General features: G+C 28.1%; 1 protein-coding gene across 1 annotated transcript; it reads left to right on the forward strand.

The window, feature by feature from the left end:
• Nucleotides 1-4,331: 4,331 nt before the first annotated feature.
• Nucleotides 4,332-10,096, forward strand: LOC116772611 (peptide transporter family 1-like). The gene is made up of 14 exons (XM_061522388.1): nt 4,332-4,441; nt 5,057-5,138; nt 5,226-5,367; nt 5,433-5,519; nt 5,676-5,834; nt 5,885-6,000; nt 6,200-6,282; nt 6,707-6,874; nt 7,045-7,170; nt 7,287-7,409; nt 7,560-7,879; nt 9,311-9,530; nt 9,677-9,763; nt 9,927-10,096. The coding sequence occupies exons 1-14, from the start codon at nt 4,397-4,399 to the stop codon at nt 10,068-10,070; spliced, it is 1,902 nt and encodes a 633-aa protein (XP_061378372.1). The 5' UTR covers nt 4,332-4,396; the 3' UTR covers nt 10,071-10,096.
• The last annotated feature ends 4,456 nt before the right edge of the window (nt 10,097-14,552 follow it).

Consider the following 14,552-nt stretch of genomic DNA (forward strand, 5'->3'; position numbering starts at 1 on the left):
AATCCCATCAATTTGAGAAACCAATGAAAAGGGCTTGACTAATGGAAATTTTGACGTGGCTCTCAGTAGAATTAGATCTTTAAAGATATTACGTATCGAGGAGTTAAAACTAACTATAAGTATTTTATAGTTAAAAATAATTTAACTTTATAATGATGAGCCTTGAATGAATGGAATAGAATGAGAAATAACAACTAAACACTTTAAAATAGAAATAGGTACAAAAATTAAGTTAAATCATTTTATTGGAAACAGTTTACTGTAAAAAGTAGTGGTAATTTTGTATACAAAAGTACTTAAAACTAAGATATTATTAAGTAACACAGTCATGGATATCAATACAGAAATAATGTTACATTTTTGAAATAAAGTAACTCATAACTAATACAATTCGTGGAAATAGCTATGTTCATATAAATTCTTAAAAATGCTTGTATTATAGATAAATGCAAAACTATCTAGCGTTAATATTTTTGAAATATTAAAATTTTAATTATATGCATTGATTAGACTTCAATAAAATTTTGGGACACCACAAAAGTGTATCGTAAAACTGCAATCGACGAATGTATATATTTGAGTTGCCGTGACTTATGTATAGAAAGTATAATAGATGTATTATCATCTTATTACCAATACAGAAGCAACAGTATTGTATTTATTTTTTTGAAAAATGAGTAACAATGAAAGGAGCTTTCGTCAGATTGTTGCAAGTAGAATTCAATGTATGTAGAAAGCTAGACGCCTCGTCTATAGCAACAGACTAATAAAAATGCTGGGCATTTAGTTAAAATCTAAATTGAAAGAAAAAATATATTCTCGTGTTTTGTCAACTTCCAATCTTTGAAGAAAATTAAAAAATAAAAATCACTCAACGGGTCATTTTCTTCAGTCACGGAATTATAAACATAGTGACGTTATTTATTTATTTTACAAATTTTATTCCAGCGATTTCATATTGCGATGTATGCCGTCCAATTATAGATAGTAGCATGTACCTCACATTTTCATTCCCGTGTCTCTTGAACGTCTGGAGTTGGCCAAAAGCAGGTAAATGTTTTATATTAACCGTCTGGAAAAGAGCATGCGGATCGTACTATCTTGTAAGAGCACGATTTTGTGAAGCAACCTTTTTATCTATAGACCGAGCTTTTATGACATCAGACCAAACAATATCGCTAGTAGCTTCCTGCAACCGTAGTAAGTCGATGTCACCAAATTTGTGCTGCAGAAGAATTCTGGATTTCATCTTCGGGGAAGTTATTTTATAAGAGAAAAAGAGAATATTCGTGCAATTAGCTTTTTAACGTAAGAGCAATAGCTAATACATAAATTTAAATTGAGCTTCATTAAATTAAGACATCGTGTCTTGACTCGAGTCGGTGACTAAAGCATTCTATATCCTGTCGGGGCGGAGATATCATCAATTAGGTTTTTCTCATTTTTTATATTGTGATAAGAAAAACACAGTGTGGAACATTGCCGCAAATTATGACACGGCCATTGAAAAATTACTGGATAATTCGACTAGTCAAGAAGTGCATCTTGGGAAACAATTAGTATCGAGAGATGAAATTAACTACACTTATAATAGATTCGAGATGCGACTATATAAAATTTAAAAAAAATTGGTCTCTACATACGATAAACAATATTCATACAATCGTATATGACATTCAAGGGCATATGTTAGAATATTCGTTTCAGAAAGTACCTCAAATAGGATGTATCCATAAGAAAACAAACATCTAGTTCATATATTTTAAGTTTTCATTGTGTTACCTTACATAGTTTCTACGTTACATGAATTTTTAATAACTTGAGAATGACATCGAAACATTGCTCATGCTTTTATTGCAATAAAAAATTTATGTTAAAAATATTATGTATAATAAAAAAGGTAAAAAAATTAAAACATGAATGAACGTTGAAAAATGTACATAAAATTTCACTTCAGTAATTACGGTTGGTTTTAGATAGCAATTATTTAAATCTATAGAACTTTACATTTTCCAAATAGAACTAATAAATTTATATGAAAATGTATTTTCGGATTTACTTCGGGTATTATGTTATTCTACATTTTATCCGACGTTTCGATTAGTTTTCAGCAACCGAGATCGGGGGCGGGCGAGATGAAAGTAACAGACAGTTTCAGGACGCGGATACGTACGCGATCGCGGTTAGTGCAAAACAATCGAAAGTATGTCTGAAAACCTTTCTTATTATTAAATATTTACTAACAAAGCTGTTAGACATCATTCTTATAAATTTAATTGAATATTTATTATTTAATCAAACAAAATTACAATTAATACTCACATAATCGAAACAAATAATTTTATAAATATGTGGTTTTCCAAACGTAGTAGAAAATAACTTAATAAGAATCACTTCAAAAATACATCGCCAGTTTGATTTTAGTACATCAAACGATATTTAATCCAGGCTTTATTACATTTAATTAACAACAAGTCGAAATGACATATCGTAATACGTTATAACAAACAATTGTTTTTTGTATTAATTCTAACAGAAATTTTCCAAAATGTTCAGCATCTGTAATTTATGATATTTTTATATCAGTAATGATTTTTATAATCAATTATATAAGATGTTTTCTCTCTATATATAGACAAAGCCAGTGAGTACGATTTCTTAAATACATGTTAGGTACTGAATTTATACATATTATAATAATTTCTAACTTATGTGTTTAGAAAAATAATATCTTATGGCTAAATGTAAAGATTTGTGTATATAAATAAACAAGTATCTAACCTCTTTACGATTATAACATTCTCTCGTATATATAGTACGATAGAGCTATGGATATATTATATAAAAATATTATACGCTTTTTATATAAAAACAATATAGAATTCATTATACTATATAAATTAATTTTGATCATGTGCGGGTGCACGCACTCGACCTCCATGCATATGTGTTCGTATGTGAAATATATTTATGTATATGCTGATGTTTTTTATATATTAATTACTGAGTCAATTGAATGGAATTGTAAAATGAAGATGAGTTATTTAATATGTGACAATTAAATACGTGAAATCAAGCGAAGCCGTTGACTTAAACTAGTATAATTGAATTTCATTATTATCTTATTCTCAAGTATTTTATATCCACAGCACTTCTGTTTCCTTAGCGTATAATTTTAATACCATTTCATTGAGTATTCATATCTTTTATTTATATAGAAAAATCTGATTGATTTTTTTAAATATTTAATGTAATAAAAAATGAGAATCATCAGCCAAGATTCTTATAAATTTTTTTATTAAAATTAGCAAAAAAAATTAATGAAAAATATAGAAGAATAACGTTTCCAATGTTTATTTGTAAGCAAAGAACTCAAAATAATTTAAGGCGTAAGTTATAAATCAAACATTTAAAATTGAAAATCTCCGATTCCGCATAAAGTTACCTAAAGAAAAATAGTTAAATAAAATTGGCGATTGGTTGCAAAATACGTACCTTGCTCCCTGTATTTATCAATCTTTACCTCCATTTGCATCTGATTTAAATTCGTTTTTTGTTGTCAAATTGTAATGTAAGGCATTCTAAACGTTCTTCAAATCCCAGTTTAACAATAAACATATGTTATAGAGAAGGGAATCAAAATACAAATTTCGTGGCTGAACTAGCAATGTTCTATCTAATTCTTCCTACCGATTGAACTTAACGGACAACTGAATCACCAAATGTTATCCGCCATATTTACATGAATAGTTTTCTTCATCTCGGATAAGAATTTTTGGGATTGCTTATTGTACTATTTTTGTTTATTTTTTGTGTCTTTATGTGATTGTTTTAAAGTACCGTTGAAATGATTTAAATCATCAAAACTTTTCTTCTTATTGATTTAAATCATATGTATAAATTACTTGAAAGTCCGTTTCAAAATAAATACTTTGAAGTTTCACTGAAAAAAAAAAAAATTATAACAATAAATCTTACAACGTAATAAGAAAGATAAGACTACTTATGGGAAAGGTCGAGTTTCAAATCTATTTATATTTCTATTACCTATAATTTTAAGAACAATAAAATAAAATAAAATATTTTTCGTTAACATTTTTTTATGAATACAACAGTGTTTACCCATTATTATTATTATTTTCGTTAACCCCTTGGTTATCGAATGCGTTTACTTGTGTACCATTGTCTTCATGAGGGTTTCAATTTTATCTTAGTTCCACCTCACTGCATTTACAAGGGTACTCTGTTGTTTAATGTTGATAATTAAGTGATAAAATCTATCTATATTTATTACCACGTGAACGTATTGATTTAGTTAGTTAATGTACACGACGGTTTTGTGAATGTTGCTAATTAATTTACATGTTTTGCTGTTAAGTAAAACATTTTATTTATTATGTTTGAATCACAGGATAACAATGCAGTGCAACAAGCGAAACCGGTTAGTCTTTTTTGTGAATTTTAAAGTCAAGTTATTAGACTGAACGTAAGTACATATATATTATTGTTTATATGTACTTAAGTTACGTCTAATATATATTATTGTAATGTTAAATACAATTATTTTTTTATTATACTCTGATACTCTAAATTTGTCAATATTATTTATGGGACATTTTTATTGATTTATTTCAAACACATATATGCTAGTAAATACTAAATATTTCTACGCTTCTTATTTTATTATAATAATTAAAACACGTGAAGTCTTTTTATTGTTTTTTGGTCTGCAAAAAACAACTCCAAGTTAATTAATATATTGTAAACAAAAAGTCAGATAGAATAATTTTCTTATGTTCTCACCACGAAATTTTACACATAGCTTACTCTTAGCAGAGACTTTTTAATATTTCTGTACATATATTTATTGTCTTTAGTAATTAATATTAAACAATTCTTTCCAAGATTTAAAGGCATCATGTCATAATCATCTTTTTCGAATCTTAAAAAAAATGACTTTATTTTAAGTTTAATTTCTAATAAACTAAATAAAATATTTTTTGTTTCTACATTATCTATTCTCATACCTTATGTCAATATATTATGTATATTGCAGGTCACACATAGATTTCCAAAAACAGTCATCGTTGTTCTTCTAATCGTTGTCTTCGAACGTTTTTCATTTTCGCTGAGTAGAGGTAGGTAGTTTTAACTTTAAACCCATTATTTAGTACATATAATGATATATAAAAACAATTATTATAAAAAAATCCATTTTTTTTAAGCTGTTCTTACACTTTATTTAAGAAGTAAATTAGATTATTCAGAAGAGGTTGCTACAGAAATTTATCATATGTTTACAACTTTCGTTACCTTCTCTCCTGTTGTTGGTGCCATTTTAGCTGACAATTATTTTGGTAAATTTAAGTAAGTTTGTAATATTCACTTTTATATTTATTTAATTTCTTCTTCTTATTTTGATATTGTTATAGGACTATCTTGTACATTATGTTTATATATGCTGCTGGAAATATAATATTAACTGTGACAGCAGTCCCGAATATAGAGATACCAAAAAGGTAACGAAAATTTTATATCAATTTGTCATCAAAAATATTATTACTAAGCTTGCCGTTATATCTTTGATCGTGAGAAGGCTTTGTATCTTAGATCATGAAAAAATAAATCTATTTTCTGGATCAATAAGTTAACAACTTTATTTTATTATATTTTAGGATTTGTTCCATCATTGGGCTTTTCCTAATAGCTCTTGGCACAGGCGGCATAAGACCATGCATAAGTGCGTTCGGTGGCGATCAGTTTATTTTACCACAGCAAGAAAAACACTTGACATTATATTTCAGTATCTTATACTTTAATATTTGCATTCCTACGCAAATATTAAAGTATAAGATACTCCTTCTAAATAAATAAATCCTCCTGGATTGGTTGCGAAGACAGTGTCTCCTATTCTACGATCTGACGTGTATTGTTTTGGTGATAAAGATTGTTATTCTCTACCATTTGGAGTATCAGCTCTGATTATATTAATTTCAATAAGTAAGTTTGAGTTGCCTTACCAATCCATTGTATGAAAGAATAAAAAAAGGTTTGTTTCAATTTTCTTTGAAGACTTAGATCTTGTTAGAAATTTTCAATCTGATCTTTTATTTTTTCTTAAAATATGGAATATTAATAACCAGTTTTACATTAGAAAAATTACGAAATTAGTATTCAAAACACGTATTTTTTTATATAGTTATATTTGTCAGCGCCAAGAATTGGTATATTATGAGGAAATCGGAGGGTGATAAAGTCATTCGTTTCGTGAAATGCATATTGGTATGTATTCTGAAATACGTAACAGCTTTAATGTGATTTATATCTGACCTACAAGCTGTAACGATGTAAAATGTTTAGTATACACTTGTAAAATTTCTTTAAAAACTTTCAATTACTTCGAATCTCATGGCCACATCTTAATTATCCTAAAAAATGTTTTTTTTTTTAATGAATTATTGACTTACAGCGAGAATATCCTAAATAAATGGACTTAGTTCATTTAATTTCCCTTTAAATTTATATGAAGTCTTTTGATGACCATTTGCGTTATTTGATATATACGGTTAATGTTGCATTATTAGGGAGAAAACCGGTATTCGAATAAAAATAACTTGACTGGCAATTACCAGTGCTTGCTCGATATTAATATTGTTATTGTTTTTCTTAAATATGAATATTTAAAATCTTAATAAATTTGTTTAAGTTGGGTGTTAGGAATAAAGTTCTCAGAAAGAAAAGTGAACATCAAAATTGGCTAGATTCTACTGAACCTACGTATGATAGAGGGTTTATACAGGATGTTAGAAAGACAATTTCTATCTTAACAATGTTCATTGCTCTTCCAATGTTTTGGGCACTATTGGATCAGTTGGTAAGCGCAGTCAATTAATACAATTTTTCTTTTTTGTTGTCATATTTATAAGTCATCAAAATAGAAAATCGTGCATTGTCATTTACTGAAAAACAAAACAAAACCGTTGTCATTAGGGCAGCTTAGGTTAAAAGCTACATATAATCTATAAATGTAACAATTATCTTTAGGGTTCGAGGTGGACGCTACAAGCCACTAAAATGGACGGACGATTTGGATATATTACAATCAAACCAGACCAGTTGCCTGTATTTGATACTATGTTTATTCTCATTCTCATCCCATTCACACAACAGGTTAGATTTACTGAATTCGCATAATTTTTTTAACGCATTTTAAACCAAATTCAAAACATGCTTGATGATTCAGTTTATCAAAATTTTAATAAAAAAAAAATTTTAAAATTTGTCAGTATGTATACCCGTTTCTGACGACACGTTCGATACTCACTAATCCACTACACAAGCTGACTTTAGGCGGAGTGTTGGCAGCGCTTGCATTTGTTTTCTCCGGAATCGTAGAGATTTATATTAAAGTAAGCTTCGTAAGGTTTCCGAACTGAATATTAAATTAATTTCTGATTAATATTTTTAATATTCAGTAAATACTGAATATTATTATTAACTTGTAATTTTCGAATGTATAGTTTTGGTGTCTATTAATATTTGTAACTTTAACATTCTAGCCAACTTACCCTGTACTGCCTGAACCTGGATTTTCACAACTCCGTATATATAATGGCAATCCCTGTTCAATATCCATTCTAAATGACCAGCAAAATATTATGTACACTATTCCATCTCTTTCACATTTCACAAATAAACAAATGAATGTGAAAAATACGACGGAGGTTCGATTCAGATTTGACGGGAGTTGCATCGAAGCCAAAGATGAAATATTTTCTTTGGAAGACAATATGGCTATATCATTTTTTATATCTGGCAATAATATTGAAAGGTTTAAAGAGAATGTAGATAAAAGTAAGTCTGGGCTACCAGTTGTTAGGTGAGTTTCTTGTTGCTAACAAAATAGGAAATAAGCATTTGTAAAGTTAATTAAATGTCAAGAAACTCAATTTTTTTTAAATACGATTTTTGAATACGCTTTTCATTATAAGTATTCACCATGCTTTTTACTCTCCAGCCAAGGAAAGAATCTGTGAAGAGAAACAAACAGACACTTTTTAAAATTATTTTTATAAAAAATCAAGTATCATATTTTTAAACTGCTTTATTTCGTACTTAGTTCGTTCTTTTGGGAACAATTAATCATTTTTTAAAGGAGTAAAACTATACAATATATAAAAATGCCATCAATATGTTACCAAATGTATAAAAAACAAAGAGATTATGACGTCCATCTATATATAAGTGACGCCATAAGGCGAAAATCACTTCCTTGTATTGATAGGGGTCAATTTAAGTCAATATATTAGACACCGATGTCAAGCCTAAGCGAACACTTATAAAACAGAGCTATATATATTATATAAGGTACCGGTATAAGCCTGGGAAATATCAGAAGCGCCGTTAAATCTTATCTCATGCCTGCTTACTATGTCGACCATACCAAAACGATTTTGGGAAATTTGTCGGGAACCGTCATTAAATAGGTCGTAACAATTTCCTGCCTAACGTCTAACGTTTCTTGCAAAATATTTCGTCTTCTTGGTTAAAAAGAAAAAACATTTTTTTTACATATGTAGGTGTTTATTTATTGCTCGATTTGACATTTTTATGGATATTCCTGTAAAATTTCACAGTTTAAAAATAAATTTATTGTTAATTGATTCGAAATGTGTGTGTTCCTCTGATGTGGCTTCTAAATATCTGTAACGGTGTTCATTCAGAAACATATCAAACCGAGTTATAAATTTAAAGAAAAACACTAATATTATGTCCAGTTTCAACTACAAGAACGTAATAATTTAGCAGAAACTTATACGCTAAAGAGGTTTTTAGAACACTTTGCATGTCAGTAGCCAATGTTATTTAGATTTCCTTCAATACATAGGAAAAAATTTCAAAGTAATTATTGAAAATGTATTTATCAGATAAAAACTTCGACTAGACGTAATTGTACAAATAGTAGATTCTACTTCTAGAACTTATTTGAAAATATTTGTGTGAGCCAACAACGAGTTTGCATAGTAACACCACATACTAACTTTCCAGTTGTACATTGACAAATGTTATCACATGTTAAAGTTAATGTAGGTTATTAAGTGAAAAACAAGGGGAAAGGGGAAACAAGGGGATACAAACTTCTGTCAAACAAGTTGCTCTCAAATTGAATGAGTAAAATAACTATGAATTTATGAATGAAAACATGAAAATTCTCCATTATTTTCTTTTAAAACCTGTAGCATGCGTCACAGTTTAAATACATGTGTAGTTTAACAACTACCTATGTTAATAAAAGCAACTTGTTTTTTAGATTCCTCCTTACAGATCATATAGATACTTCAAATTTGAGTCTTTTCAATGAAATTCATAAAGAAGTTGAGGTGTATCTCTCCGCCGGAATCAGTTCACAAATGGAAGTATTTATGGCAGAATATACTATAAGAGATGGTGGTAACATAATTGCTCGCGAAATAAAAATGGATAATGGTGGAGTATACAATATTATAATGGAGAAAGTTGATGACAATTACGTGAGTTCATTTGGTAAACAAATGTTTGTTTAAAGATCTTAGAATATTTCAGGAATTAATCAAAATTAATGTTGATTTTTATTATGAAACAAAGTTTTTTGCTTATTTAAAAAGTTTAATATTTAATAAATGAGTAAATTTTTCAGGAAACAAATTTGATAACAATAACGCAACCCAACTCTATAACAATGGCGTGGCTGCTGCCACAGTTACTGATGATCGCTATGGCCGAGGTAAGTATTATATCCGTATAAAAGATTTTTTAATGATCAAGATAAAGGGCCGCAATACAAGATCAATCGAAGGGAATCCAGGTTATGCATAAAGATACTGCTCCGAGTTAGGTGATCTGACCATGTTTAGGGTAATAGAATTGACAGTTAAAAAAATTTTCAGGTGTTGTTTGCTATTACCGGTAGTGAGTTCATATTCAAAGAGGCTCCGAAAAGCTTGAAGTCAGTGATGACTGCTGCTTGGTTGATTATTGAAGCTATAGGGAACATTATCATCATTGTTATTACAAGAATTTTTATCGATTAACGACAGGTGAGTGTAGTGCTATTCCGACATAATATAGGAATATAAATTATAAACAATTTTATTTCTAAGGACGTATAATATTATATATTTTTTAGGAAACTCAAACGTTCATTTATGCTGGATTAATGTGCATTTCGATATTGATATTTCATTTACTATCTAAGAATTACCAGTTTCGTACTTGTGACGAATTTAAGGCCGAAGAATATAGTGAGCAGTAAGACTCAGTAAAAAAAATGAATTCTGTATAAAACTTGAGCATAATATTCTAATATTATGGAACTTATTATTGTCAAATTTATATAATTTATTGGCATTTATTATGTTGTATTGAGTATTATAAATTTATTATTTATGAAAGCAAAACACACAAATGTACTTTTTTTTAAACTAATATTAATAAATTTCTATATTTTTGTAACTTTAAAAATATTTTATTGCATCCATCAATAGTTAAGTTAAGAAGAATATCAATTTTTTTATTCAAATCAATGATTGAATATTTTATAAACTTTCCTTATATTTTTTATATTATAGCTTTTACACTTGTAACATTTATCTCACCAAGATGACTTTAACTATCTCCCTATATAGCAATAACAGCGCATGAATCTATTTACTTATAAACATTAGTCGTATGTCATAATAAGGTGATTCTGCCAAAACTAATATTATAATTATATATTTACTAAACAGAAATTAATGTTCTACATTTAATTTTGTTAATAACAACGTGCATTGGAATTAAGTAATACTAATATGTTCCGTCACATAATCACGCATACTTGGTAGCGGTTTAATTTGCCCGGTTTTGTATTAGATTACAACATATTGAATGGCACCAGGATTAATTGTATTTGAACATGTTCGTCATTATATTACATCGGTGACATTTATTTGTTATTGATATTTATTTGTTATAAACAAAATTTTTCTATATAAATAATATGTGCAGTAAATTTAACTATATTTTTCGGATGATACGCGTTTTTTATTTTTTTTAAAAATCATAATCCCGACGTTTCGACGAGATGAAAGTGTCACACTTTCATCGCGTCTGCTCGTGATCACGGCCGCTGTAAACGAACCGAAACGACGGGATTATGTAGTTATAAAATAATAAAAAAAAACGTTATATCCGAAAATCTTAGTTTCATAAAAATGATTACACGGGAATGTCTTAGATATCATTAATACGTGCAGTATTGATATTACTTCACAGAACTTTTAAGATTAGACCAAATTTTTTTGAAGTTATAATTTCTTTCCAATAATTCTTTGTGTTACAGTAAGATCTTTAATATATAACATTTTGTGTCAAACACAAAGTGATATATAATGTGTATCTAACAATGCTTGAACTGCAGTTTGTTGGGAAGAAAAATTTCAACCTTCACGTTAAAAACTTGAAGCCAATTAATATGAACTCGATTTATATTTGTTAGCCTTCAGAACCTACGTATGGAGGAACATTGGAAAATATGGAGGACACATTCATATAGTGAAGGTTTATTCAGGTCATAATTATAAAATTACCATTTGGCAAATGAAATATATTCCTTCCTTTCAAACGAGGATTTCGAAATAAAGTTTTAGCCAAATAAAGTAATTTGAATAATCAACGAATTTCCCTAAACCTAAGTACGAGATGTGGATTTGAAAAAAAAAATCAGCGGATATAAATAAAACCTGTTCCACTTATATTGATTTTGCAAATATTATAAATAGATATTTTGCACTTTCATCCCATGACAAAACTATATATCACATATATGTATTTTATCAGAAAGATCATATTAATTTTAATGGAGTTTTTTATACTCTAATGAAAGTCGAGAGCTAAACACATTTTAACAGTAATAGTTTTTATTTGGCAAAGTTATACGAACCCTGAGGAGAAGCAAAATATACAAAAGAGTGTAATTGCTAATTTTTATATGGTTGAAGCATCAAAAAATTGATTATTTTTATAGTGAACTATGAAAGTTGTTTATAACATATCATCGTACGTAGCACCAAAGAAATCATTATTAATCACACTATCTTGATTCCCTGTAACGCGAATGTTTTAGTACTAATACTTATATAATAACAAGAATTTGTGATCATTTTGCTACTTATAAAATTCAAAATCACATGGCCAGCTTCCCCACATTCTAATTGTTGGTAGGAATACAAATTTATTATGTTAATATCTAATATATAATTTATATGTGTAGTATGAACCTAACAAATATGTTTATAACTTCAGACAATCTAATTTAGATTATTCATGTAGCAATTTTTTCTAATGATTTAATTTGTTTTCAAATATTTTAAAAGGATTAAACATCTTTAACTATTTATTAATTAGAAATGTGAATACAAGTACGAAAAAAGAGTTGTTGCGATAGTTATTAAGTTTTGTTAAGTAGCAATAAAAATTCTGGATAGACACAAACCCTCACATTGTGAAATATAGACACATCAATGATGGTAAACATGTGTGGAGCAAGAAGTTTCATTATATTCTCTGTATTATTTCAAATTTGGTTAGGTAGTGAATTGGATAGGAGCCCCTTAAAGCTATACCTAAATCGCTAGTCCCAGCCACTGTTAAAGCTCATCTCTCTGAAACGCGATGGACCCGGCACCTTCACGGTAAGTCCATGGAATGCTGAGAAGTTTCGACCTGTATTAAGGGAATCCAAAATAATTTATATTTTAAGAAAATTCCAAAATACGTTATAGTTTGAAAATATATTGTCTTCTGCAAAGTCTTTGTATATCAATAGTTTTGCACATTTTACGGAAATCTGTCTGTCCATTTTATGTAAGAAATGGAACAAAAAAATTCTTTATAAAAAAATATTTTAATAATTAATTTAAAATAATGAATAGTATAAATCTTTTTTAATTTTCTTCATACTTAAATCAACACTTTATGAACGGTTTCTAAACGACAGTCAACTTTATAATTTTATTAAAAGTGTAAGAAACATTTGATAAAATAAGTTCATCCTGAGCGAATCAATTAATAATCTGTTAAACTTACATTTACTTTATTTTCATTTATTAAACTAAACCTATTTATATACCTTACGCATTATATATTTTATTTAAGTTTTGTTACTCAGTTATATTGCTTTAATGAAAACTTACATGATAAGTGTTAGGTAAATATTTTCGTCACAAAATACTTGTTAATATAGATAGATCCAATGACCATTTGTATCAGATCGTTAATAATTGAAATTCCTCTGCGAAGATATCTCAATCCTTCCTCCAAGTGGCGAGTTATTTGTCAGTGACATAGTTACAAAGGATTCATGTTTCTCGCGTCATGTTCAGATCTCCAAGAATATTTGATATTGCAAATTGATTTTCATTTTAAAAATAGAAAATATCTATGAAGATTTAAATAAACTGTTTGTTCATTGATTTTATGAAATGATATATTATTAATGTCATTGTTTCTATTGCCCTCATGAAATTGTAGTTTGTAAAATATATAAAATTAAGACCGATTCTCTCACATATCTAAAAGCAATGAAACTTTCACAAACGTGGAAAAAGATATTTTTTTTATGCGCTTAATTTCTTTATCAAGATTTTTAAAAACTTTGATAGAATTACTTACCATCCCAATGCTACACAACTTAATTTTATTGTAGGTGTACTTATACAGTTATATTTATTGACATATATATTTATAAATTAATGAACCATAGCGAATCGTAGTATTTTGTTTAACTTGAATAAAGATGTGTACAACGTTTTTGAACTTTACAACAATTATTATTTAAAACCGAGGGGAGTTTATCGCCCCAGTTACCAAGTAAATTGTATTGTTCTCTTAATAAAAAAATCTTCACATTGCTGTTTTGCTTTTTTGAAAAAGCTTTTTAATATTTTTGGAATTCCTTATTATGTTACGGATACAGACTCCCTGTAGCACACTGTAAGTGCAGAATAATCCGTAACATAAAAAAATCTGCAAGTAGGACTGTCAAAAATCCGTTTGATCGAAAGAATTTTTTTTTTAACACATACATATCATGTCATATAATATACGTGTCATTTATCAATCAATGTAATATTTTGGCTTACAAAGTAAAAATAATAAAGTTATTTTAATAAATAAATGAGTTCTTCTAATGGACACGTAAATTAAAAAGTTATATGAAGAGTCAATTTCAGCTTCTGTTTATATGTAAAATCATTTTAAAATTACAAATTTATACTGTTCATGGACTTGGTAAAATGTTTTCCTAAGTAACAATAGTGTGAGTAAAGAAATATTTGAGAGATATTCAATGTTTCACTCTCTGGAACTGAAACTAAAAATTTAAAACCAAGGACTATTGTTAAAGTGTATCTTTTAATAATTGTGATAGCTTGAGACTGTTTCGAGTGGATTCATTTCCTTTTTTGTTTCGTGTACTTTTAAATTAACTGAAACATATTTCATTTTGTTCTTGTATATCACTGTATTTTGATTTA

Source organism: Danaus plexippus, chromosome 12 (assembly GCF_018135715.1).
Source record: "Danaus plexippus chromosome 12, MEX_DaPlex, whole genome shotgun sequence".
NCBI lineage: Eukaryota > Metazoa > Arthropoda > Insecta > Lepidoptera > Nymphalidae > Danaus > Danaus plexippus.

Coding starts and splice junctions, on each gene's coding strand:
- LOC116772611 (XM_061522388.1), top strand. CDS start 4,397: ATGTTTGAATCACAGGATAACAATGCAGTGCAACAAGCGAAACCG. Junction 6,001..6,199: donor GATTATATTAATTTCAATAA/GTAAGTTTGAGT, acceptor TTTTTTATATAG/TTATATTTGTCAGCGCCAAG. Junction 7,880..9,310: donor TCTGGGCTACCAGTTGTTAG/GTGAGTTTCTTG, acceptor CTTGTTTTTTAG/ATTCCTCCTTACAGATCATA.